Raw genomic sequence first — 22,901 nt, forward strand, 5'->3', positions numbered from 1 at the left:
TAATTTACATTAAAGGTTTTTGCCTAGCTTTGATATTCATAATATCTTTCTCTTTTATGAATTCTGATAAGGTCTGCCTTTTTTCTACTTACAGTTAATATTAGTTAGTCTTTGTCTCTATCCAAGTCCCTATTTAAAGAAAAACTTGAGAGAACAGACTATTTGGTGTCACTTTTAACTTTCTTAAATTTGATTGAAGTTAGCCAACATATTCAAAAGCATAGAAAGGATTTGACAGTTATACATATGCACATTACTGAGAATAATTTTGTAACCTTATTTCCAACAAAACCAAAAATGTATATGCATCAGAATTATAAATTATTGAATTAATATAAACGCACATGCATGCACCCATATACCCACAAATATGTACCTATCAGCATTAGTTTTACTAACAGACCTGCTCTGCTTTGTGGAGAGCCTTTTTTTCAAAACCACTGGAAGAATAATTACCCTAGTAAACATAAGGCAATGAGGATCACTTAAGTGATTTTAAGCAAAAATATGTACAAGTTTTAAAGAGGCATCAGAAAGTTATGGATGTCTTTAACACAATGACCTCATAATATAAAAGAAGGTGGTGACTTACATCCCCTTTTCCCATCCCTGATTATTATTACAAATATGGTAGAAGTTAAAATGTGAAAGGAGGCAGGAATATTTTCAGTGTTTGTCAAAAGTAGGAGTAGTTAAGAAACTTAAAATAGCTGAGTGAACCTGAAAGTTTTTGCTGATTAGTAAAATCAGACTTAGAATTTGCTTAATGAAATACTGTGTGGCTTTTTGAATAAACTGATCTCAATGTGATCTCTTCTTTTTGTTGGATTAACAGCTTCTTATTAATATTCCATCTGAAATAATATTGTCTTAATTTTATATTTTACAAATTTACTTTGCTTTTCTTTTCCCTACGCTTTCTTCTCCCAGATAAATCGAATCTCCTAGTCTTCAGAAGCAATAGTGTTTCTGATGTACCTTCATCACCTACACTACAGAGACACAATAATGTCAACCAGATGGTCTTTCACAAAATCCGGAATGAGGACTTGATATTCGTAAGTCCGTTAGTTGCTTCTTCCACTGCAGATGGCTGGTTTCATACACACTAAGTTTTAAAAACCTCAGTATGTGTTTAAAAGATCTGTATCTGAGCTAGGTGGTTTTGCTGTAATCTTTACTCAGAGTTGTGAGAGAAAAGGATATTTAAAAAATTAAATACAAATAATTAGTTTGGGTTTTTTTAACTAAGAAGTGTCCTTTTGACTGCAATAGCCGTTGTTTTCTTTACTTCTAGGGATGTCTAAATGCATCTTAATAACAGCAATTTCTTCCTCTTTGGCTCTTGCAGCAAGTTATTTTCTGAGATCCTTGAGGAGTCAAATAAAAAATGATCAAAGATTTAAGCTGTTTCTGATATAGTTGCTTCCTCGTCCCCTCAGTCTGACTCCAGAGGTGTGCTAGCTGTAAATATTTGCATACGCATTGTTTAGAGTGGTTGTTTAAGAGATCTTTTGCAAAACAGGCAGAGATTTCTGATTTTTTCCCATCTGTATCCTTCCTGTCTTTTAGGAGGAGAGTCTTGGACAGGGCACATTTACTAAGATTTTCAAAGGTGTAAGGAAAGAAGTGGGAGACTATGGCCAGCTCCATCAAACTGAAGTTCTTTTGAAGGTGCTGGATAAAGTGCATAGAAACTACTCTGAGGTAGGTGTGATTGTTGACTGCTATATGTTGGACCATGCTATATTGAGCATGACTTTTCTTATAGTAACCAAGTATTTGTTATATGGTAGAGAGCTCTATGTTGAACCAAGCTCATTTTTGGCCTTGTGACACTGGGAGGATAGATTTGAGACTGGCTTTGGGAAGTACGCCTGTGTACTGTATTTCCCCTCTCCCCATCATCCATCAGAGAATTCAGAGCTACCCACTGAAAGCCAGAGAATAGTTTCTTTGTACGATATAAGTACAACAGGAGGGGTGGTATAGCCACCATATTAACCATAAATTCATTATGTACAGAAGAGGCACCAACATTTACGGAAAATTACTTTCTTTTGGTAGACTATCTTCAATGTTTTTGAGTCATAGTGATTCTCCAGTAAAATCAACATTTCACATCAAGTCATTAAAAATGAGAAGTATTTATGTATGAGAAACTTGCTCTATGTAGAATCATCCATATTCACTTACTTTTCACTGTTTGAAGCTGTGAGCAAACCTGAAATGCCCTTGTGCAAAACCTAATACACTGGTAATGTAATTGAGCCCAAGACTGTGAATGTGAGAGTTTAATTTTGAAGACTAACAAGATATGGCAGTGTTTAATATATTAGTGTAACTTTATATAGCTGTTTGTTTTTCATTTTTATTATATAATTGTATCAAATTCCTAATTAATCTAGCTGTATTTACAGCAAGCCAAGAGAATCAGTTCATTGTTTACTGAACTTTTCAATTACTTAATTATATATGAAAATGTAAGGAAAAAAGGAAAAGATATTTCAGATAGCTAATATTCATAAGCAATGTAGGCATACGCTTTGGACAACTGAAAACAATAAAGAAACTATAACCCACATTTTAATTTTAGTAAGTTGGGTAATATACTTACATTCTAAAGTTGGGTGAAAATCAGTTGTTAAAAGGATACCTGAAGAAAAATGTGCTAATTTTGACCTTGTTTTGTTGGGTGAATAATCAGTGCATAAGCAAGTGCAGTTGGAGATGACACTGAAGAGAATAAAAAAAAGTCTAAAGAAATAAAAGTACCTGAAACCTCCCTGACAAGGTTAGGTAAGGTCTCCCAGTAGTGGATGAGTGATGTAATACTTCGTGTCTTTCAACTTAATAATGTGCTATGAAGAAATAAATTGGAAACTGAATAGTGCATTATGAAAGAATAAATTGGAAACTGAATAGCGCGTCATCAATTTGTCTGTGGTTTACTTTACTTAGTTAACTCACATGGAAGAAAAGATTCTTTTTAAAATGTGGAGATACACCTGCCTGCAGAAAAAGAGATTGCTGACCTCTCTGGAATGTGGTTTATCAGTTATTTAAAAAAAAAAAACCCAAACCTAAACCAACCACAAACAATATAAAATATGTTACACAGAGTATTTGCAGTGAGAGGGAAGTTGGAATGTTTTTAAAAAAATGCATGTGTGTTTTAATAAATTTCGTAGAAATCATGTAATGTTTTGGGGTTTTGTTTTCACTGATATTTATTGTCTCTCAATCTCTCTCTCCGCTTCCTCAAAGTCTTTCTTTGAGGCAGCAAGTATGATGAGCCAGCTTTCTTACAAACATTTGGTGTTAAATTATGGAGTCTGCGTATGTGGAGACGAGAGTAAGTAGAAATTAATTATCCTTTTGTACTAATTTCATAAAGCTGTCATTAGAGTTTGCCATTGGTTCTGGATAAAAGCAAGGGAAAAACCCAAAACAAAACAACCCATTGCACCAGCTGGTCAACCAATACATATTCACATTGCAGTAATATTAGTCTTGGTGTCTGAGAACTAGTTAGTATGGTGATAACAAAGAAAATGGTAAAAATCACGTAAATACAGTCAGTGTGAATAGTAACCTCTGTAAATGACTTGCAGTCAAGTCTGTTCTGTCTGAAAATCTCACTTCTGAGAAGTTTTGCAGAACTTCTGAAATGAGCTTTTGAAATGGCAGAAAAATTGCACCCCTACATTGTATCAGCTGCGGTTAGCTAGAAAGGGAAGTGCTTGCCTACCCAAGAGAGTCTCCATTTACTATGATCAGGAGCACAGAAACTGCCACCTTGTCCCACCTATATACTGAGATTGTGAGCACATATAGCTTTGGGAAGTTTGGCTTAGGGAACCCATTCTGAAAGCATAAGGTCCCATTATTTCAACAGAAGCGCTACAAAATGTTAACAGATGTAAAATCTTTGCATTGTCTACAGAAATAAAATGGGTTTCAGTTTAGCTTACTGCACTGTGACTATGTATCAATAAGGATTTTTTTTTTAGAATACCTGAAATAGATTTATAACATCTTGTAATGAAATCTTAATTTTGGATGGTTGTCATATGCTTGTGTGTGCTATCTTCAAATATATACTGCTGGGTCTTACTGTGGCAGTTTTTCCTTTTCATTCAGTCTTTGGACAGAAATGTCAGAATGCCCTAAAACCGTTTTTCTTTCCCATGATTAGAAATTTGTAACAAAAAGGAAGCATTTTATAATAATTGTATAAGCATATTGTATAGACAGTTGCCTGCATTAAGAGAGAAGGAATTTGCAAAAGGGAGGGTGGGTTCTGTGTCAGGAGTTGCTTCTCTTAGGAGGCTGGAAAAGGCACAGCACCATGTTTGGCCAAGAACTTGTTACACCAGTTTCTTTGCAAAAATGCCCACAAGTGTTTTTTCTAGTTTATTTGTTGTGCCATGCACAGTGACTAAATAGAAAATTTCAGGGAGATCATGTGTATAATTAAAAAAAAAAATTATCCAAATATGTATATGGTTACTTATTTCTCCTTTAGATCACAGTTGCCCTCTGTAGACAGTTCTGTTTCTGAAGGCAAGAGACTTACTACAGTTTAGTAAGAGGCAGTTACTATGAAAAAGGAAGAGGGGCTGTTTTTTTTTTTCCTGAGTTACACACTTGATGTACAGATTTGATGAAAATTGCTTCACATAATTTTAATAAAAAAAGAAGTGTGCTGTCTATAAAATGAATTTGCTATAAAAATTGGGGGGTTTGTTACAACCAAATATAATACCAGTAATTTCCAGTGTCTTTAGAGTCTAAATGAGAAGCACTGCACTGTGAGCATCTTGCAGCTGAAGACAAGCATTCAGTCGCGCAATTTGAAGTTGTTTTATTGAAACTGATGAAGACTGTGCAGTACTATGAAATGGATCTTGTTTCTCGGGTTATTCACTGGATGACTGTATGGAGGCATATGTCGTATATATACACCAATATTTTAGAGCAAATATTAGTCTGTTTCCAAGAATAGCATGTTTTGTCAACAAAACATCATCTTTTTTCACTAAGAATATAGGTTTTAAACAACTGTGAAGTAAATGACCTGACTGTTATTCGCCTCACTACATTGATGTTGCTGCACACAGCTATGCTTTATTAGAACTTACATTATTTATTGTGCCTTTCAAGTGAGCGTAGAAGGATGCTCACTGGATTTAAGGTGGAAACCTGTTTGCTAAAAAACTATTAAATCCAGTAATTTTGCATTTGAGAAGAAATTAGGTGAACTTCCACACCCTGAAGAAGTATGAAGAACGTAGAGTATTTGTGGCAGTACTCATGTCATATAGCTTCAAATTTATAGTTAGCTCACCAACAAGTTATCAAAGAAAGAGATGAGTAGTACTGGAGTAGTGAATCTGTCCTGAAATTCCATTATTTGGTGTTGGTTTTAATTATTACTCTGTTTACCATTTTCAATCAGACATCCTTGTACAAGAATATGTAAAATTTGGATCCTTGGACACATACTTGAAAAAGAACAAAAATGTTATCAATATCTTGTGGAAGCTCGAAGTAGCCAAACAGTTGGCATTAGCCATGCATTTTCTGGTAAGTAGTTTATTCGTCAGTTTTGTTAATGGCTGAATTCAAGTGTTTCAGGTTAATACATATAGAATGGCTGAGCTGTTACCCTACTACTTGAAATGCTGGAGGGTATTTGAAAATAGGCTGGGCATATATCAGATAATTAGTGGATAGCCAAGGACAGACCTTTGTATCTTGCACAAATTATAATTTAACTTCCCATTCTTTTTTAATGCTTTATGTTTTAGTGTGAAATAAAAACTTATTTCCAGGAAAAATTCTTCCCCTACTCACCCCAGGAATCAATCCTTCCTGGTTTTCCCACCTCAGCTCATCATGCTGAACGTAAACTATTTCCTAGTAGTGTTAGTAGTTAACCACTGGAAAGGGAGAACATTGTACTGTTCAAACTGCTAGTATATTCTTTTTGTGCATTAGATACCAACATTAAAGTTTGTTAAATTCAACATAAAGGCCGTTGTTTGAGATGGGCTATGTGATGAGATGAAGCTTCCCTTTAGCAGAGTTTAAATGTTCTTGTATTCATTTTAAATAGATCATACTGATGGATCAGTATTATTCTGAGTTAATGTACATCAAATAGTTTTAAACTTGAAATTGTAGGTAGATAATTAAAATGAATGAAAATTGGCTAGAAACCGTAACTCTGAGAGAAACTGATGAAATGTCTGAGATTTGATCAACTTAACTTACGATCGTTATTTTCTTTGTTGATGTCTCCCTCATGCTGTAAAGTACTGGGGTTTTAATACTTTTTAGATACCTCTTCAACCATAATGTCAGTATGTAAAAGATACATTTCTGTTCATAGGAGGATAAAGGCCTTGTTCATGGGAATGTCTGTGCAAAAAATATCTTGCTTATCAGAGAGGAAGACAGGAAGTCTGGAAACCTTCCATTTATAAAACTAAGTGATCCTGGCATCAGTATTACAGTTTTGCCAAGAGACAGTAAGTGTTGGTGTCAGCTTTCTTCTTTAATGCTTCTGACTTGAAAAATAAATTTGGGTTGGTTTTTTTTCTGACCACCATCTAAGGTACTTCTGTTATAGTAAGTTCCTGCATCCATCTGTCACTTTAAAATAATCTCTGCAGTCCCAGTCAGCAGTTTTGAGTGTATCTTCTTTATCAGCAAATAGCTACAGGAAATAAAGCCACAGTTCTCCATTGTGTGAGTTGGGTTTTTTCCTCCTGTTCTCATTTTCAACTCTCTTTTTTTCACTGGTAGGACTATTAGGATGCTTTAATGTACCATGAGTAAGTGTTGCATTTGCAGCTAGCTGCTGGACTTTGTATCCTATTATTGATTGAAATTAAATTGTTGTATTTTATAGCTTGAAGAAGCTTTCAGAGTTGAAAGTAAATGCGCTTTTGAAAATGCTGCCTGGCAGTTGAAAATGATCTTCAATGCATTTCTTGGTGAATACTTGAAGCATCGCCACTTGATGTTGCTAAAAATACTGGACTATCATCTGCCATTGGGGCTGTTCTAATCCTTTATAAACAGCAAGATTAATTAAATGAAACGAAATGAAAAGTGTGTGCAAGATTGTTATGCTAATGAAACTGAAGTAACCTTACTAGTCTTTATACAGTGTTTTTAATCATTTTGGAAAAATGAACACACTTTATACTTGGTAATTTTATACATGACAAAGTAATAATGCATCAAAGAGACTATAAGCAATGCAGTGTCGTTATTTTCCAATAAACTGCTTAAACGTTCCCTTTTTAAATGAGAAGCCTACATTAATCTTGAGTTCTCATTTTAAGGAGCTCTGAATCTACATCAGTACAATACCATCTTTTAACTTGTTATTACAATTAGTATCAAAATGTTTAAAAATCAAATATTTTGAAATTCCTTGTTATGGCGCCTTTTGCTGTGCCATAATGTGCCAACCATGAGTAAAGTACTTTTTACTCTTTGCCATCTAATTCCTTTGTGGCAGCAACTAAATCTTGGTAACATCGGGGGAAATACAGAAGTTGGAGCAAAAATATAATGTGGAAATGATGTTAAGGAAGTTTTATAACAGTACACTCATTTTACAATAAAACTAATGGTCCTCCACTCTGATTCATAAATATTATTTCTGTACATATTCTGTTGTTTTGGGGTGGTTTTTTTAGGCAGGAACAGAAACTTGGAAAGGTATTAAAAGCCCATTACAGAGTGAAATACCTATGTAATTTTGGCTAAATCAAATATGTTACGGAATTTTCTGGTTTTATTATTCGTCTTAACATGATGTTTCCTTTGTGTGATTGTACAGTTCTTCTTGAGAGAATACCATGGGTTCCACCTGAATGTGTTGAGAATCCCAAACAACTAAGCTTGGCCACAGACAAATGGAGTTTTGGTACTACTTTGTGGGAAATCTGCAGTGGAGGAGACAAACCTCTGAGCGCACTGGATTCTTCAAGAGTAAGTATTACTGGGTCTGCAGTCATAACAGTTCTTTGGACACTTCTAATTTAAAACATCTGTTGTTGTAAATATATAAGCACGTAAAGTGGTGTGGCCTATTACCACTGTAGGAAAAGGACACTTTTACTGGTAGATAATGATCAGAAGTGATGATTTGAGCTTTGATTTTATGTTGTTTGTTTTGATTTTTATAAGGACAAAGTACAGCTTTGCCAGTATTATCTTGTTCATGTTTCTGTTGCTTTGTTGCAAGTGTATCACTTTAAACAAAAAGTGTTCCTCACAATGTATATGGATTTTAATTGGCATTAATCTAGTAATTAAACATGTTAAATACAGTAAGGCTTTGTGTGTTGCAGACAATTCTGCTATTTTAGCTAAACCAGAAATGTTAACTTTGTCTCACCTAGGGGCAGGGGTTGGAAGGGAAACACATTCCATAAAAATATTATTTCTTATGTATTTGCTGTCTTAGGTGGAAGCATAAAGATTATTTCCTTTACTATGCTACAAAAAGATTTGTAGTAGTATTTTTATAAATGGACTGTTACCTTCTCACAAAGCCTGATCTGATTTCTCAGGTATTGTGATCATTTCTTACTATAAGCCCCAAGGTCTAACTAGACCTAGCTTATAGATGCCTAGGTATTTCAGAAGTTGGCCTCCTCTCCAGTACTAGTCCACATTCTTTCGTAATACTCATGAAGCTTTTTACAACTGGAGGAGCTCAGCCCGCTCACAGGTGGATAGAATTTTCTGCTGGACCAATCCAGCTGAGGATTTATGAAATTACCAACAAAGGAGACACCATCTTTCCCATTATCTTTTTCTATTTTCTTATCTTCCACCAGTAACTGACTGGGAATTTCTGAACTGATTACTGTAAATTACTCTAGTCTTGCTACATTGTCAGCCTTGGCTTTTGATATAAATTGGTCAGATGTATGTTCGGTGGGATAACAGGCCTAGGTTGAGAGCTGTATTTCTTGGTTGCTCTGGTGAGAATGTTAATGCTTCTGCACCTCTTTGTGCTTGTATGTTAAAATGGTTTTTATCTATTTAATTCCAGAAACTACAGTTTTATGAAGATAGGCACCAGCTTCCTGCCCCCAACTGGACAGAACTAGCAAACCTTATAAACAACTGTATGGATTATGAGCCAGATTTCAGGCCTTCATTTAGAGCAATTATACGTGACTTGAATAGTTTGTTCACTCCAGGTGAGTCTGTGATATGACAAGAACACACTAGATGAAAAGAACCCCGATTCCTCTTGGTTCATTTTCACATGGTGCCTTGCTTTTTGGTACATTGACCCACAACCACCCTCCAAAGCAGCCCCAGAAATCTAAGTTTGTAAGAACACTATGTTACTGCTTTTTTAGTTTGTTCTAAAAGAGAACAAAAATAACATTATTGTTAAAAGCAGTTTTCTGGTTTTGATTAATGTCTATCCCAAACATTGCAGTCTTTTAACCAATTACGTTATGTTTCTGTCTATTCAGTCAGACTGTTGTGACTGTCATGACTGTCTTTCTTTTTTCTCTCAATAAAATAAACAGGTTTCTTTCTTTTTTCCAAGTGGAAGATGCATGTTATCACAAACCCTTGTGAATTTTACATTTCTCCCCACTGCAATAGTGGAGTTATTGCACGATAGTTCCTAAATTTGAAGCACAATAGGCCTGCAAAAAAGAAAATGGGGAACTTAAAGCAAGGCTGGCTTTAAGTCAAGACAAGTCATTTGGCTTTTTTGTAATACATCTGTGTTTTTGACTGCAAATTCCTATATAGAAATTGAAGTGCTTAATATGCTACTGAACTTGGGATATGCCAAGCAAAGGTAGAACATGCTGTGATTGTAATAAGTGTCTTCGTTCTCCTCTCTACTTCTCTGTGCCTCCTGTTCCCTTTGTCTTTTCCCTTCTTCCTTCTGCCCCTCAGATTACGAACTATTGACGGAAAGTGATATGTTGCCAAATATGAGAATTGGAGCACTTGGATTTTCTGGTGCTTTTGAAGATCGGGACCCAACACAATTTGAAGAAAGGCATCTTAAGTTTTTACAACAACTTGGCAAGGTAAGGTGTTTTGACATTCTTTAATTGTGTCGGAAAGAACTATCTTTTTCAGTTGTCTTCTGATGACCCCGTGCACATTATTTACATTGAAACTTCTGTTACAGAAATTAATAATTTCAGTTATATCTGACCACAATATGCAGTTCCTTTGGGATCTTTTTTCAGTTTCACAATAACATTACATGCAAGAAAGGTAGCTGACATCTACAATGAATCCAGTCACAACAAAAGGCTAAAATCTTTTTCAGTAATGCAGAGCTGCATCTGACATAATCGTTTTTGTTCGTTTGAATACCACGTACTAAACAAACATTTTAAAATGCTCCAGAGCAGTCTTGTGTAGAACTAGTGGGGTTGGCTTTTTTGTGCATGCATTTTCTGAGAAGTCGGAATATGTAGTCCCTAAATTCAGTAATGTCTTTGAGATATATGTAGGCTTTGAACTGTTTAGGCTTTAGAAGTCAACATTTGGTTACTAGTTTTGCAAGTCATTGCAGCCTGGCTGTGTGAAAGCATGCCTAGACAGATGACCAAGTGCAGCTAGCAGATCTTCACCCAAGTACCACTTTTTCAGAATGGTTCCTTGCTGGTTTTTATTGACGTGATAGCTATATTTGGACTCCAAGTACTAGTGAAAGCAAGCCTGAAAGTGAAGTAGCAAAACTACTTCTCTTTGCAGATGGTTGTTTGTTGACTATAAATGGAAGCATAGCACAGGGAGAGGAACAGAGTGGTAGGTGATGGCTGCATAAAGGAAGATAAAGAAAATATAAGCAGAGACAGGGAAGAAGGTAGAACATGGAAACAAACGGAGGAAGAACCACCAAGAAACAGAGGAGAATTAAGAACCAAGAGGAACCTAAAAGTAGGGGGTTTTGTAAGTGCAGGTAAAGTATTATCCCAACTGACAGCTTAGAATTACAAGAAGAAATTTGTGAAGAAGGGGGAGAAAATGAATGGACATCACCCCCTCTCCTTGTCCTCCTTTACTTCCGTGCTGTTCACTTCCTTATAGAACTGCTACCTGTGATCCTGCACGTTTTCTCTCAAGGATGTTTTGTGCCTTTTCCCTAAAATAATTAATTGTGGTCACCTTAATGCTGATACAGTGAGCACTGAAGCAATATCAACAAGTACTAAGAAAGAGACAATGTTGTGGACTTGTTTTTAATTCAAGTATTTCCATTTCTGATCTAGGGAAATTTTGGCAGTGTTGAGATGTGCCGGTATGACCCCCTGCAGGATAATACTGGGGAGGTGGTGGCTGTGAAAAAGCTGCAGCATAGCACTGAAGAGCACCTTAGGGACTTTGAAAGAGAAATTGAAATACTTAAGTCTCTGCAACATGATAACATTGTTAAATACAAAGGAGTATGCTACAGCGCAGGTATGTGCTATATTGAATACACTTTCAGGTATACATTGAGGTAGTGCATACTGAGAAATTCAGAGGTAAGTGTTCACAAAAGTCACTGATTTGTCCTAACTTTACCAGAGCTTAGAGAGTACAAGCCAAAGGAAGGTAGTGTCTGTTGTATACAACTCACTACAAGGTGGACATTTTATTCAGTCAGCTCACTGCATAATTTGATTGATTTAGAGAAAGTAACATTTTGACTAGTTACCCAGTTTCTTTATCTTAAAGAATAAAAGTCTTCCTAGGAAAGCACTTAGGGTTAAGTAGTAAAATGCAACCATTTTGTAACTGTTGTTGTTTGCTTAATGTAATGTCCCAGAGTGGATATTACTGTATAGGCTGTACAAGAATTGGTAAAAGACTGAACAGGAAAAAGTTCCAGAGACGGATTTGAGTGAATTGTTGATTCTGTTAAGTTCATGAATGAAAGCGTGGGTTCAGCCTGGCCTTGTTGTAAAAAGAAGACTATTGGGTTCAAAATCAGCCTAAGTTTTTAAAGATGGTAAAATTGCTGACCAGTTGATATCAGTTGCCATTCTGAGTTTCATTTCAGCGATGAGGGGGAATTACAGAAGCACAGATATACACGTGTGGCACTTTTGCTTTGCTTTAGCAATAGTAGCTAAAGTATTGATGAGATGATCCTGATTAGTGATGCTCCATATATCAAGCATATCCACATTATCGTTTTGTTTAAATAAATGGCATTTCCTGAACAAATTAAGTTAACTAATATATGAAAAATTGCATAGTGTTGTACATATAATAAATTATTTTTTTGCTGTTAAGACTATTTTCTGTTACTTTATTCATAGACATTCATAAATACTTACATTTCAAAACCTGTCATTGGAAGATGACAGAAATATTGTGTATTTTTTGTTGCTGTTAAAGGTCGTAGGAATCTGAGATTAATTATGGAATATTTACCATATGGAAGTCTACGAGATTATCTGCAGAAACATAAGGAGAGGCTGGACCACAAGAAGCTTTTGCTGTATGCATCTCAGATATGCAAGGTAGGAAATTTCAGATGATTAATATTTTTCAACAAAATTTTGTCTCTTTGGTCTCATTTATCTCAAAACAGCCATCACTGGTCGTTTTGGTGTATCTTTTATAATACTGTTGGGTTGCTAGCAGCACATAACCCTAAAAAAAGTAGCAATACGTTTTCATGTGATCAAGAACTGGACAAACTTCTGAGTATCTTCATACAGGGTGCTGAGACTGGCTGATCTACTGGCTGAGGCAGAATATACTGCATTTATTTTTGTTTATTTTATAGTTTTCTTAGCTTTGTATTTCGTTCAGAAGAATCAAAACCTCATTTCTCCCTAATGAAGGCTGAAACAAAATACAGTCACCCAAGCAAACTGTTCTTGACATACTGTAACTGACTTTTCAGAACTTGGACATTCAACTCTAAAAGTACTGTAACAGCATGTGTATGTTTAAGAAATTTACTTTAAAATGTAAATAATATTAGCTTATTTAGCTGAAACAGCAAAGATACCCAATTTCTGTATGAAGAGCTAGAGGCCATAGAAATGGCCATAGCTGTAATAAATTATTTGCTAGTCTCAGTGGTTTGTACTGAACATCTTTCATAAAATTGTGAAAAGGGGAGCAAACGTGTAACCTTTATTGTGATATGTCATTTCCTCAGAAACAGAGATTATGCCTACCCTAGTTTAATTCTGTTATTATACTTTAGATAAAAGAAACTGTGGATGCTTTAGATTTCATTGCATGTTTGGTAGTTTCAGGAAAGAAAGAAAAAAAAAAGGGGGGGGTTTAAATTCATTTCCCGAATACCCTCATCAAAGATGTGTAAACAGCAGGTTACATCAGATTAATGAGGACTCTTCAGGGTCTGTAACCGGCACTTACTATGTTTGGTAATTGTGCCCTGACGCATTCAGACCAGAAGACTTTCCTTCTACAATATCTGCAGAAAAGGCCTCGCAAGAATCGGTCAGGAGAGTCCCTGCAAGAGCTGAGGTCTTCTCCAGGCGTTCAGACTTTACCGTGGTGAACAGAGCTTGATAGTTCCCTGCTTGAAACTGGGCTGACTCAGTAAACCTTTTAGCTGCTGAGCCTGGGGCACGTACAGAAGGATGCTGCATGCACCTTTAGCAGCTGATCTCACCTCTTCGTGTGCTTCACTGGGGCAAGGCTATGTGGGTGGTCTCCAGCAAAAGCTCTGTGATGGGCAAACAACGTGCAATGAGGTTGCAAAACAGAAAATGTTCACAAGTCTGTGGCAAGTGTCAGTCTTTTCACAGAGAGGAAGGATTGAACCTGTGACCACCCAGTCAGAGGGGGTTCAAAAGTTCTCTGATCTGTGTTGCCAAAACAAGAAGTCGATCTCTGGTAGTAGGCATAAGAAGTTTTCTCAGTATTATTTCTGCAACAAAGTAACAGTTATCAGTGCTGGTAAGTCACTGAACACAATCATTCTTCAAACAAAGAGCTGGAAGCATCTAAGCCACCTAGGAGGATGGTGGCAGTGAATCTTTCATAGAGTAAAGAAGCAACAGGGATTTTTGAACATGAAAAGGCTGCAACCACTTACCTGTTTTATTCTGTTGCCATCTCAGCCTGCTTCCTGAAGGGTTGTAATGTGCCTGCCCTGTTCACTTTCGTAAGAAGCTATGAAACTTGCATATAAGTCTTCAGGCCTTATCCAAAACTTTATCCAAAGCCTGAAGGAACAATAGCAGCAACATATCTCAGGACCCTGGTTTCTGAGACAGAGGGGTCTAACATAGAAGGACTGGAAGGTGGATTTGCACCTTTGCGGGGAGCGCAAGTATAGAAGGAAACTTTGGGAAAGGAATTGTATTCAGAAGGTACAAAGAAAAGGTTCTTAATGCTTATGTGTGTGTACGTGCACATATATAAAAGAAGCATTGAGGTATTACAGATCTTCAGGATGGTGATGAAAAATCAAAGTAGCAGATGAAATGACTGACTGCTTCCTAACTACCTAGCACCAACCAAGAGGAAGGGAGCTTAGAATATATCTCCTGCAGATACTTAAGCGGGAAAACATCCTGCTTTCATGTGACAAAGCATGGGTACATACAGTATCACTTCTAAGGGAAGCAAAGTCTAAGAATTATAGTGTATGTGTCTCGCTTTGCTCTGGTGTTGCTGTGCAACCTGCAAAGCAGAGGTTATATTGATCACTTTTAAGATTTTGCTCCAATCTGCAGCATTCTTTAAGAGAACTTAGTTAAAAACATAGTGAGTACTTAATATTACAAAAATGAAATCTGAATGCTTTTCCTTCTGCTTTAGCTGATCACATTTCCCGCTTTCCTTTAGCCGTTTTTGCTGCTCTTGCAATGTTTTCTCTTTCAGCATGTCACATCCCTTCTCTCTGCTGTGCATTTCTATCACTGTTATTTTGGGGGTTTTAATATAAAAGCTTTCTCCCTCTGCCTTGCTGCTCTTTTCTCAAATGTATGAGAGTGAAATGAAGGCGTGCCTGCAACTGAGGTTTAAGATTGTGTTTGCTTGCTTGCTGTGTTTTGGTTCCTTGCTACTATACTGGGAAAGGGTTCCTGACTTGAAGGATATTTTGCGTGTGTATCTCGTACTGTGAGAAGCAGCATTTTCGAGATGGCATTTGCTACTGGTGATGTTTCTGTAGATGCAAATTAGTGCAGCTGTCGTCTGGTGCAGTTTGTGCCATTAATATAGCTTGTCTGGTGAGAGGCAATAGGACTCTACATTCAACTTTAAAGAATCCTGACAATAGAACGGCAAATAAGTAACTTAACTTCTCTTAGCATCTGATTTTTGGGATGTTCTTTTTTGCTTTTTTGGCCCTGCATTTTATTAATGCTGGCTGATAGGAGAACAGGCTAAGAATATATTTATTTTTCCACTTCTAAATGCTTAAAGTGCTTCAAGTGTCCTTACTGGAGAGCCCAACCTTAATGATAGAAACATTTGGAATCACATAGTTATACTCAACTCCATTGTTAGAGCAGTGCCACCGGATTATGATTTCCACTAAGAATTTGCATGATTCCAATTAAGTATTTCTCTTAGCCTGGAAAATACCTGTTTAACAGAAAAATTACTATGATAGGAGAAACCTTAGGACTGTTTTCAGTACAGTATATAGTAGTAAGAAAAACTTAGTGTTTACATAGACTGGTTGTATCAGAAACCCAGGAGTGTCACTTTGAAAAAGCTAGGTTTGGTATTTTTCGGGATAGCAGTGGATAAGTCGGTAATGACAAACTGGGAATTTTTGAACGGTTTTGGAACAGGATGCAAGTAAACAGCAATGCCACCTCGCGGTGCTAGGAGGTAATGAGTCTAAGAGGAAGGTTAGACTTTGGAGTCAAACTATTTCTGAGATTTCTCATTTAAAGAGAGAAGGAGATCCTTTTGGCAGTAATAGTATGTCGACGTTCAACACTTTTGAGTTCAACAATGCTCTTAGCATAATTTGTGTGAGATGCTTTCTTATGAAACTCTGAAACTGACAGCTTGCTTTGTTTTTCCTTTCATGTATGAGTTGGGTATCTCTTGACATTGTGTAGTGTCAACTTTTGTCCACCATTTATTGCTGTGTAAGCAGGACCACCTTTTTTTAGTAATGCCATTGCACACACCGGCTGCTTCTACATTTCATTGTTAGCAAAAAAAAAAAAATTACGTGCATAGGTAAGAAATAAGTAGCAAAAGAGGACATGGCTTTCAACCAATGTTTTGTTACAGCAACTGATGGAAATACAACGTTAAGCAGAACTGTGTTGGTGAATAGTGGTCCATACAGAAGAGAAATAAGACAGACAAATAGGACAGGTGGGAATACAGTCAGAGAATAGTTGTGAAATTCAAGGAATTATGACATAAAGTTTCATAAAGAAGTCAGGAAAGCAGACGTACGAAGTGCAAAAAAAAAAAAAAAAGATTAAATTATTAGATATGAGAGTCTTCTCATCTGGGTTGTGTGGTTTAGCCCAAATTTTGTTTTCCTTCTGTCTGTCACTGTCAAACTGCATTTAGCCACAGAAATGAGATGTAACAGCTATCCAGCTATGTTAAAAAACACTTGGCTCTGAGAGATGTTCAGTCTATCTCCCTTCAGTTAAGGGAAGTCCCTGCGCGTGGGAAAAAGTAACTGCTTAGAGAATTACAAATGTTCAAGCACACTGATTTTTGGTAACAATCTGTGTTTGGTTTTAACTTTGAGATTAATTCATCTCTTTAGGAAAAGTCCAGCTGCTTAATGGTATTTTCCTATTGTGTTTGTGAACTTTTCACCTAGGGCATGGAGTATCTGGGTACAAAAAGATATGTTCACCGAGATTTAGCAACCAGAAATATCTTAGTGGAGAATGAGAACAGAGTTAAAATTGGAGATTTTGGATTAACAAAAGTCTTGCCACAAGACAAGGAATACTACAAAGTAAAAGAACCTGGTGAAAGCCCTATATTTTGGTAAGTCTTACTTTGGTATATGAAATCATGACATATTTTCAGTTTTTGCAGTTTCAGCCAATTGTTTTGCATATTGTGGAATTTTTAAGTGCAAACTCCAAGTCAGTTGCCCAACATTGTCAAAGTCACATGCATGGTGTTTGACTTTACAGAACAGCATCTAACTATAGGACTTCTGCACATATTTTCCAACACCCCCCTAAATATTACCAGAATATTTAAAAGAAATAGAATGCAACAGGAAAGATATTCAAAGATAAAAGAAATCTGAAAGGGACGATTACCCTGGATGCTTTCAAAATTTTGGACCTTTCAGTTCCCTAAACATTGGTCATTCATATTTTCTAGCTGAGATCTGTTGGATAGACCCTCTGTTGACCAAGTGGAGTTAAATCCCACAGACTGTAATTAGCAATGAATATTTGGATAGATGTCTGTATGTGGGCATTGAGCTTCCAGCGAAGACCTAAGTTACTCCAAGACAACAGTGATGCTCCCAACGAGATGCACTTAGCTCGGAAAGGAAAAGAATACTTTGTGTACCCTGTGAGAGACTGAAGGATTATGAAATGGAAATTGGTAGACTGTATTCAGAATACAAAATATGTACTTCAGTTTTGTACTGTAAAGACGTAGAAATACCTTAGAAAATACGCTGGCAGATAACTGTGATAAAAAGCATTTTATATCTTGGTAGCAAAAGAAAATGCCTTTCCATACATGTGATTTTAGTCTCTATTTTAGTCTGCCTTAGGCACTGTAGAAATGTCATCTTTAAAGAATAAATATAAAATGGTGTCTTAGTAGGTGTTATTGGGAGCTGTAAAATTTAAGTCCAGAAGTACCTGGTACACCGTTCAAGGCTTACTGAAAGTGATGGAAAGATGCTTACTGGCTATAATCGGCTTTCTTTCCAGGCTTTATCACATCAAAATCATGTTTACTTGAATTACAGATAAGAAAAATATCTACAGCTTCATTGGACAGCAAACAAACTAGGATATAGTTATAACTAACTGTGTTTGTTTAAAGTGGTTTGTGTTTTCAATGTCAATTAACTATTATTAAAAGAATAGTTAGTAGTGAAGATAGTGGAAGGAAATTAGAATGTGCTAATGCTTCTGAACAAAGAACACTTACTGCTGAAAAAAAATCAGTCTTATTAAAACAAGTATCTTCAAAACCAAAAAGACACGTTACACAGAACAACATTGCTTTTACCATGTGTTGCAGGTATGCTCCAGAGTCTCTGACAGAAAGCAAATTTTCTGTGGCCTCAGATGTGTGGAGTTTTGGTGTGGTCCTGTATGAACTCTTCACGTATATTGACAAGAGCAAAAGCCCACCAGCTGTAAGTACATAGTTAATGGTTCTCAGAGTTTTTTTATTTGTTTATTTAAATTTTTGAAAATATATAGAGTGTTCCTATACCTAAATAGGTTGATATTTATGGATCCTTTTCTAGAGATGCCTTAGTGTTTATGAGGCAGCATCCAATCAGAAAAAGCAACATGCTAAAAAGTATTAGTATCAAGCTATAAGAAGGAAATGAGATCTGAAAGTTACCTTATAGTCTGTACAGATCTTATCCATCCTGTAACTCCTTACTGTTTGGAAAAGATTTTAGAATCTCTCATTATAGATTTTCTTTCTTGTCATTTGTGGAGAGTAATCCCAGATGCAACTGTTTCATTGCAACATGATGTGTATTTTTAATGCCATTCCAAATCAAGGCTGAATCAAATACATTAACGTTAAGTTGATTTAAATAGGGTAACTTAAAGTTATTTTGTTATGTTACCAAAACCCAAGTTAGTAAGTTATTGAAGTTCAAGAAAGGAAGGGAGTGGCTTTTTGCAGACTTTTTAAAGGCACCTTTGAAGACAAATTTACAGTGGATGGAGAAAAATACTACTTGACTGCTGAATAACAGTTCTGCAGTTGGAAATGAGATTCGTGTTCTTATTTATACCTAGCAGTCCTCTGCAAGCATAACAGAGGAGAGTTGAGCCTTACATATTTACTGGAGCTGTCCTCACCCTTGGCCGGTGTCTCAGTCCTGGCAAATGTGGTTTTGAGAACAATTATGACAGGCAAAAATGCACTTGGAGGATCTCTGCATTGACCTCAGTGGACCTGTTAGTCCTTTGATACAGTGATTAAGCTATCAAGGAAGAACTCTAAAGGGAGGGGCAGCTCTTCCTGTGTAATAACATAAACATTGCAAACTCCTGGAGTTCTTCAGAAGGATTATGACATGGAAAGTGGTAGAGTTCAATCATGCACTCAAGTGGAATATACTTTGAATAAATCAACTCTACATGTGCCCTCACTACTTCATCAGGTTGGTTATCCTATTGGTACGCATCAAGAAAAATTAATTTTACAGATTAGCTCAAGTGGTCTGTTTAACTGTCATAGTGTTTTTAATTATACATCGTTTCCCCAACTTTGGCCATTTTCACATTCTACCAACAGTTGTTGCACATTTTCATGATCATTAAAGAAATTTCTGTAGCATTGGAGGAAAATAATTCCCTTATGTTGTGCTTAGAAATTATTTTCTGTTAAGAGTACTTCCTCTTTTACTTTTGATCTCTGGTAATCTGAGTGAGATTTTAATCTACTTTTTGGTTTATGTTGATTTTTGGATAGCAAGATTTATCGAAGGCATTTTTGTTGGCTTTAATTATATTACTGTTTCTGGCCTGTATTTACTGATTAATCCTGTTAACCTTTTTTTATACAAAAGTATGGTATTGTCTGTTTTCTGTTTGACTGGGACTTTTCAAAGGATTGGGATCTTGTTTTAATGTTTCAGAGAGCTCTTTAGAATTAGCTGCCTGGTTTATTCTTTTAAAACTAGTTAATCATCAGCTGATGATCAGCGTTTTTTTTAAGAAGATTTTTCACCTATTACTTTGAAGTTGTGTATGTATCCACACACAAAAAAAATCTGATTATTGATATATTCTCTGGACTTGTAATTTATAGGTTTATCATTGTTATATACTATTGTATTTATTCTTATTATTGTTTATTCTTCTCATAAGAATTTTCCCTTGGTAAGAATATTGCAGCATCTTTTCTTTTCCTTTAAAAATTATTTATGCCAGTTGGCCTTCTTTTTCAGGAATTCATGCGCATGATTGGCAATGATAAACAGGGGCAGATGATTGTATTTCATTTGATTGAGCTTTTGAAGAATAATGGACGACTTCCAAGACCGGATGGATGCCCCGATGAGGTGAAGTATTGTATTAATATGTTACTGTAGTCTGGAAGGTGCTCAGTCAGGATGAGTACCTCGTAAATTTGTGTTTCGTTCTGCTTCGATTATTGAAGTTTTTATACAAGTGGAATGGCCGTGCTGTTATTTTATTAGTTGCATGGTGAGTATAATCACATTTCTTTTTGGATTCTTTAGATTGCATTCCCTCAGGAGCCTAGAATGTAGTCTTTCTAAGTATTTATAGTAGGACTATTCTGACTGACTGCTATACTGGGGCGCTCAGGCTTCTATTTGAAAAATACAAACTTATTAAGGCAATGAGATTAGTATATAGGACTTTTTCCATGGAAGTCCCATATAGAGATTTATTGTTCAAAGCTGTGAAGTGCGAATTCTTTTGAAGTCTGTAACATTTAGCAGAAGTATCTTAATATCTATGTAAGGTTTTTCACATTTAATCCAAGATTTAAAGAACTCCTTATCTTGATTATTTTCCTTCTCTTGTTCTTCCTTCCTCAAACATAGGAGTACCCACATTTATCATGCATATTATTCACTGTCAAGCATTGTCAGCCAATAGCTACCTGCAGACTGTAAGCCCGCTTAAGTATATGAATCAGATTTGTATGTTCAGGGCCTTCAGATTTGTATTCATGTTCTTCATAGATGCTGAAGTGTGTATATATATGTAAAGCCATCCTCAGAGCACACAAAGTAGTTCAGTGTTCTTTTGTTTTTGCTAATCCTCCAGATGTTTTAAAAAATACTTTCATACTACTTCTAGGTCTTGTAGTTCTGTATTCTTCAGAGTAGGGTGCACTTCATCTTGAGTCATGCTGGCGGGGCTTGGTAGGTGAATCACCAGGGAAAGAATTAAGTAAAATAGGTATGCTTTTTAACATGTATAACTTGCAGCTCAGATCAATTGCTGCATCCCTTTCAAATCAAGCACACTTGGCAATAATTCAAGAAATAATCCATTCAGAATTGGAGACAGAGTAGAGATTAGGGTTAAGTGGTCTAGCAGAGAAGAGAAAGAATGGTACAGGTGAGCCAGGGAAGCCATGGGGGAAGAAATAGTCTGTAGAGAATCAGAAGAAAAGTCTCTGAAGTAACCTTTATTGCATTATATGTGTGAGTACAGCAGTTGTTGAATTGCAAAGGTTTGGCTTTTTGTAGATAACCTGAATGTCAAATGTATAAGATAACACGTAATCTCTTTTACTGTAACTGTATCCAAACTTATGCAAAGCTTTTAATGTCTGACATTTCTTCAGATATCAAAGCAAGATGGAAATGTCTCTCTCTTGTCAGAAACTGTGCTCTTCCCGTTTTGATCCTAAAAGGCCAGTTATCGCAGACACTAAATCTTCTAGATGTCTGTAGCTTACAAGCTGCTTGAGACTTGGGTCTAAAGCAGCTTAGCCAACGCAGGAAGTTGCGATTTGCTGAGAAGTAAGGAACTGATGATGCTTTTTTCCTCAGAGCTGTGCAGATTGTTCTTAAGCAACATGTAAAAAATAGTTGGAAGTATGAGAAGTTAGTAATAATGGTCTGGGTTAAATTAGTGAGCAGAGTATGGGTGAAGAGCTTGGCAAGTTGTTTTGTGACCAGATATCAGGTACATGTTTGGAAAAAGAGTGAACTTTTGTCAAACGCCTATTGTAATGGAAATCTCTTCCAAAAATCACTTAAATCTACTTCTAGAAGTGGGGTCAGTTTTCACAGTAACTTTTCTGGCTTATTTCTGATAATGTATCAAGAATAATTCAGAATTTAGTATACAAATGTGGAGAAATGTATGTTAATGTTGCAAGGAAAGCTTAATTTAGAGTTGCTATCTTTGTAAATCTGATTTTTAATCAGACTTGTAAAGCATTTGTAATTTTAAACATTTCTGAGCTTTCCAAAAAATAAGAGCAAGCAAGAAGATAAAAACTTGACAAAATAATGCAAGACTCTTAAAAGTTTCAAAAACTAGCTGAGTGAATTTCCATCCTAGCTTTAAAAAAATATATCTCTGTTTGTAGTAAGGGCTTTTGCAGAGCTATCTGTCCTCACTTCTTGCTGTCATTGGGATCAAGCAGATAGACTGATCGGTTTAGCAACACCTCAGGCACAGTCTTATGCTACTGTTGTTTGGAAGCCTGAAGTTAAGTTGGGTATTCTTTGGACCAGTTCAAAGTAACTATTAACTGTTTGTAGCATATGTTTACCTAATACTGATTTTCTTTGTTTCTTCTCCAGATTTATGCTATCATGAAAGAATGCTGGAACAATAATGTTACCCAGCGCCCCAATTTTAGGGATCTTGCTCAGCGAGTGGATCATATAAGGGACAACATGGGTGGATGAGAAAACTGTCCCACCTTCAGAGGATGTATTGGATTGCAGAACAAAATGTACTTGATCTGCTGTGTATAATTGACATATGTACACATGTGCATCTTACCTTTGCTGGAAGTAAAATCTGTGTGGCAAATACCCTATCTCAATCTGCATACTGAGGAATCCTGCTGGTTTTCTTTATCAGGATATATTTGTTACTATGAGAACATGTTGAAATTTTCAATAGGGAGAGAAATTATTTTTCTAAGTAAAATAACCTAATATATGGTCAGTCTACAACACCATTATTTGCCTTACTTGGCAATGCAAAAAAGAGGTGACTTAAAATGTGTTGAGA

At 36.1% G+C, this 22,901-nt stretch overlaps 1 protein-coding gene across 1 annotated transcript in view; it reads left to right on the forward strand.

The window, feature by feature from the left end:
- The window catches only part of JAK2 (Janus kinase 2), a 50,386-nt gene extending 27,702 nt beyond the window's left edge, over positions 1-22,684 (forward strand). The window contains exons 11-24 of the mRNA XM_009890655.1: positions 931-1,058; positions 1,573-1,707; positions 3,268-3,355; positions 5,462-5,589; positions 6,398-6,536; positions 7,862-8,013; positions 9,086-9,236; positions 9,961-10,097; positions 11,295-11,484; positions 12,409-12,533; positions 16,811-16,983; positions 18,217-18,334; positions 20,117-20,230; positions 22,463-22,684. Coding sequence (XP_009888957.1) covers positions 931-1,058; positions 1,573-1,707; positions 3,268-3,355; positions 5,462-5,589; positions 6,398-6,536; positions 7,862-8,013; positions 9,086-9,236; positions 9,961-10,097; positions 11,295-11,484; positions 12,409-12,533; positions 16,811-16,983; positions 18,217-18,334; positions 20,117-20,230; positions 22,463-22,570 — 1,886 coding nt within the window. The 3' untranslated portion in view covers positions 22,571-22,684. The remainder of the gene's footprint in view (positions 1-930; positions 1,059-1,572; positions 1,708-3,267; positions 3,356-5,461; positions 5,590-6,397; positions 6,537-7,861; positions 8,014-9,085; positions 9,237-9,960; positions 10,098-11,294; positions 11,485-12,408; positions 12,534-16,810; positions 16,984-18,216; positions 18,335-20,116; positions 20,231-22,462) is intronic.
- Positions 22,685-22,901: the final 217 nt, after the last annotated feature.

The sequence above is a fragment of the Charadrius vociferus genome, unplaced genomic scaffold (genome assembly GCF_000708025.1).
Source record: "Charadrius vociferus isolate BGI_N301 unplaced genomic scaffold, ASM70802v2 scaffold188, whole genome shotgun sequence".
Classification (NCBI taxonomy): Eukaryota; Metazoa; Chordata; class Aves; order Charadriiformes; family Charadriidae; genus Charadrius; species Charadrius vociferus.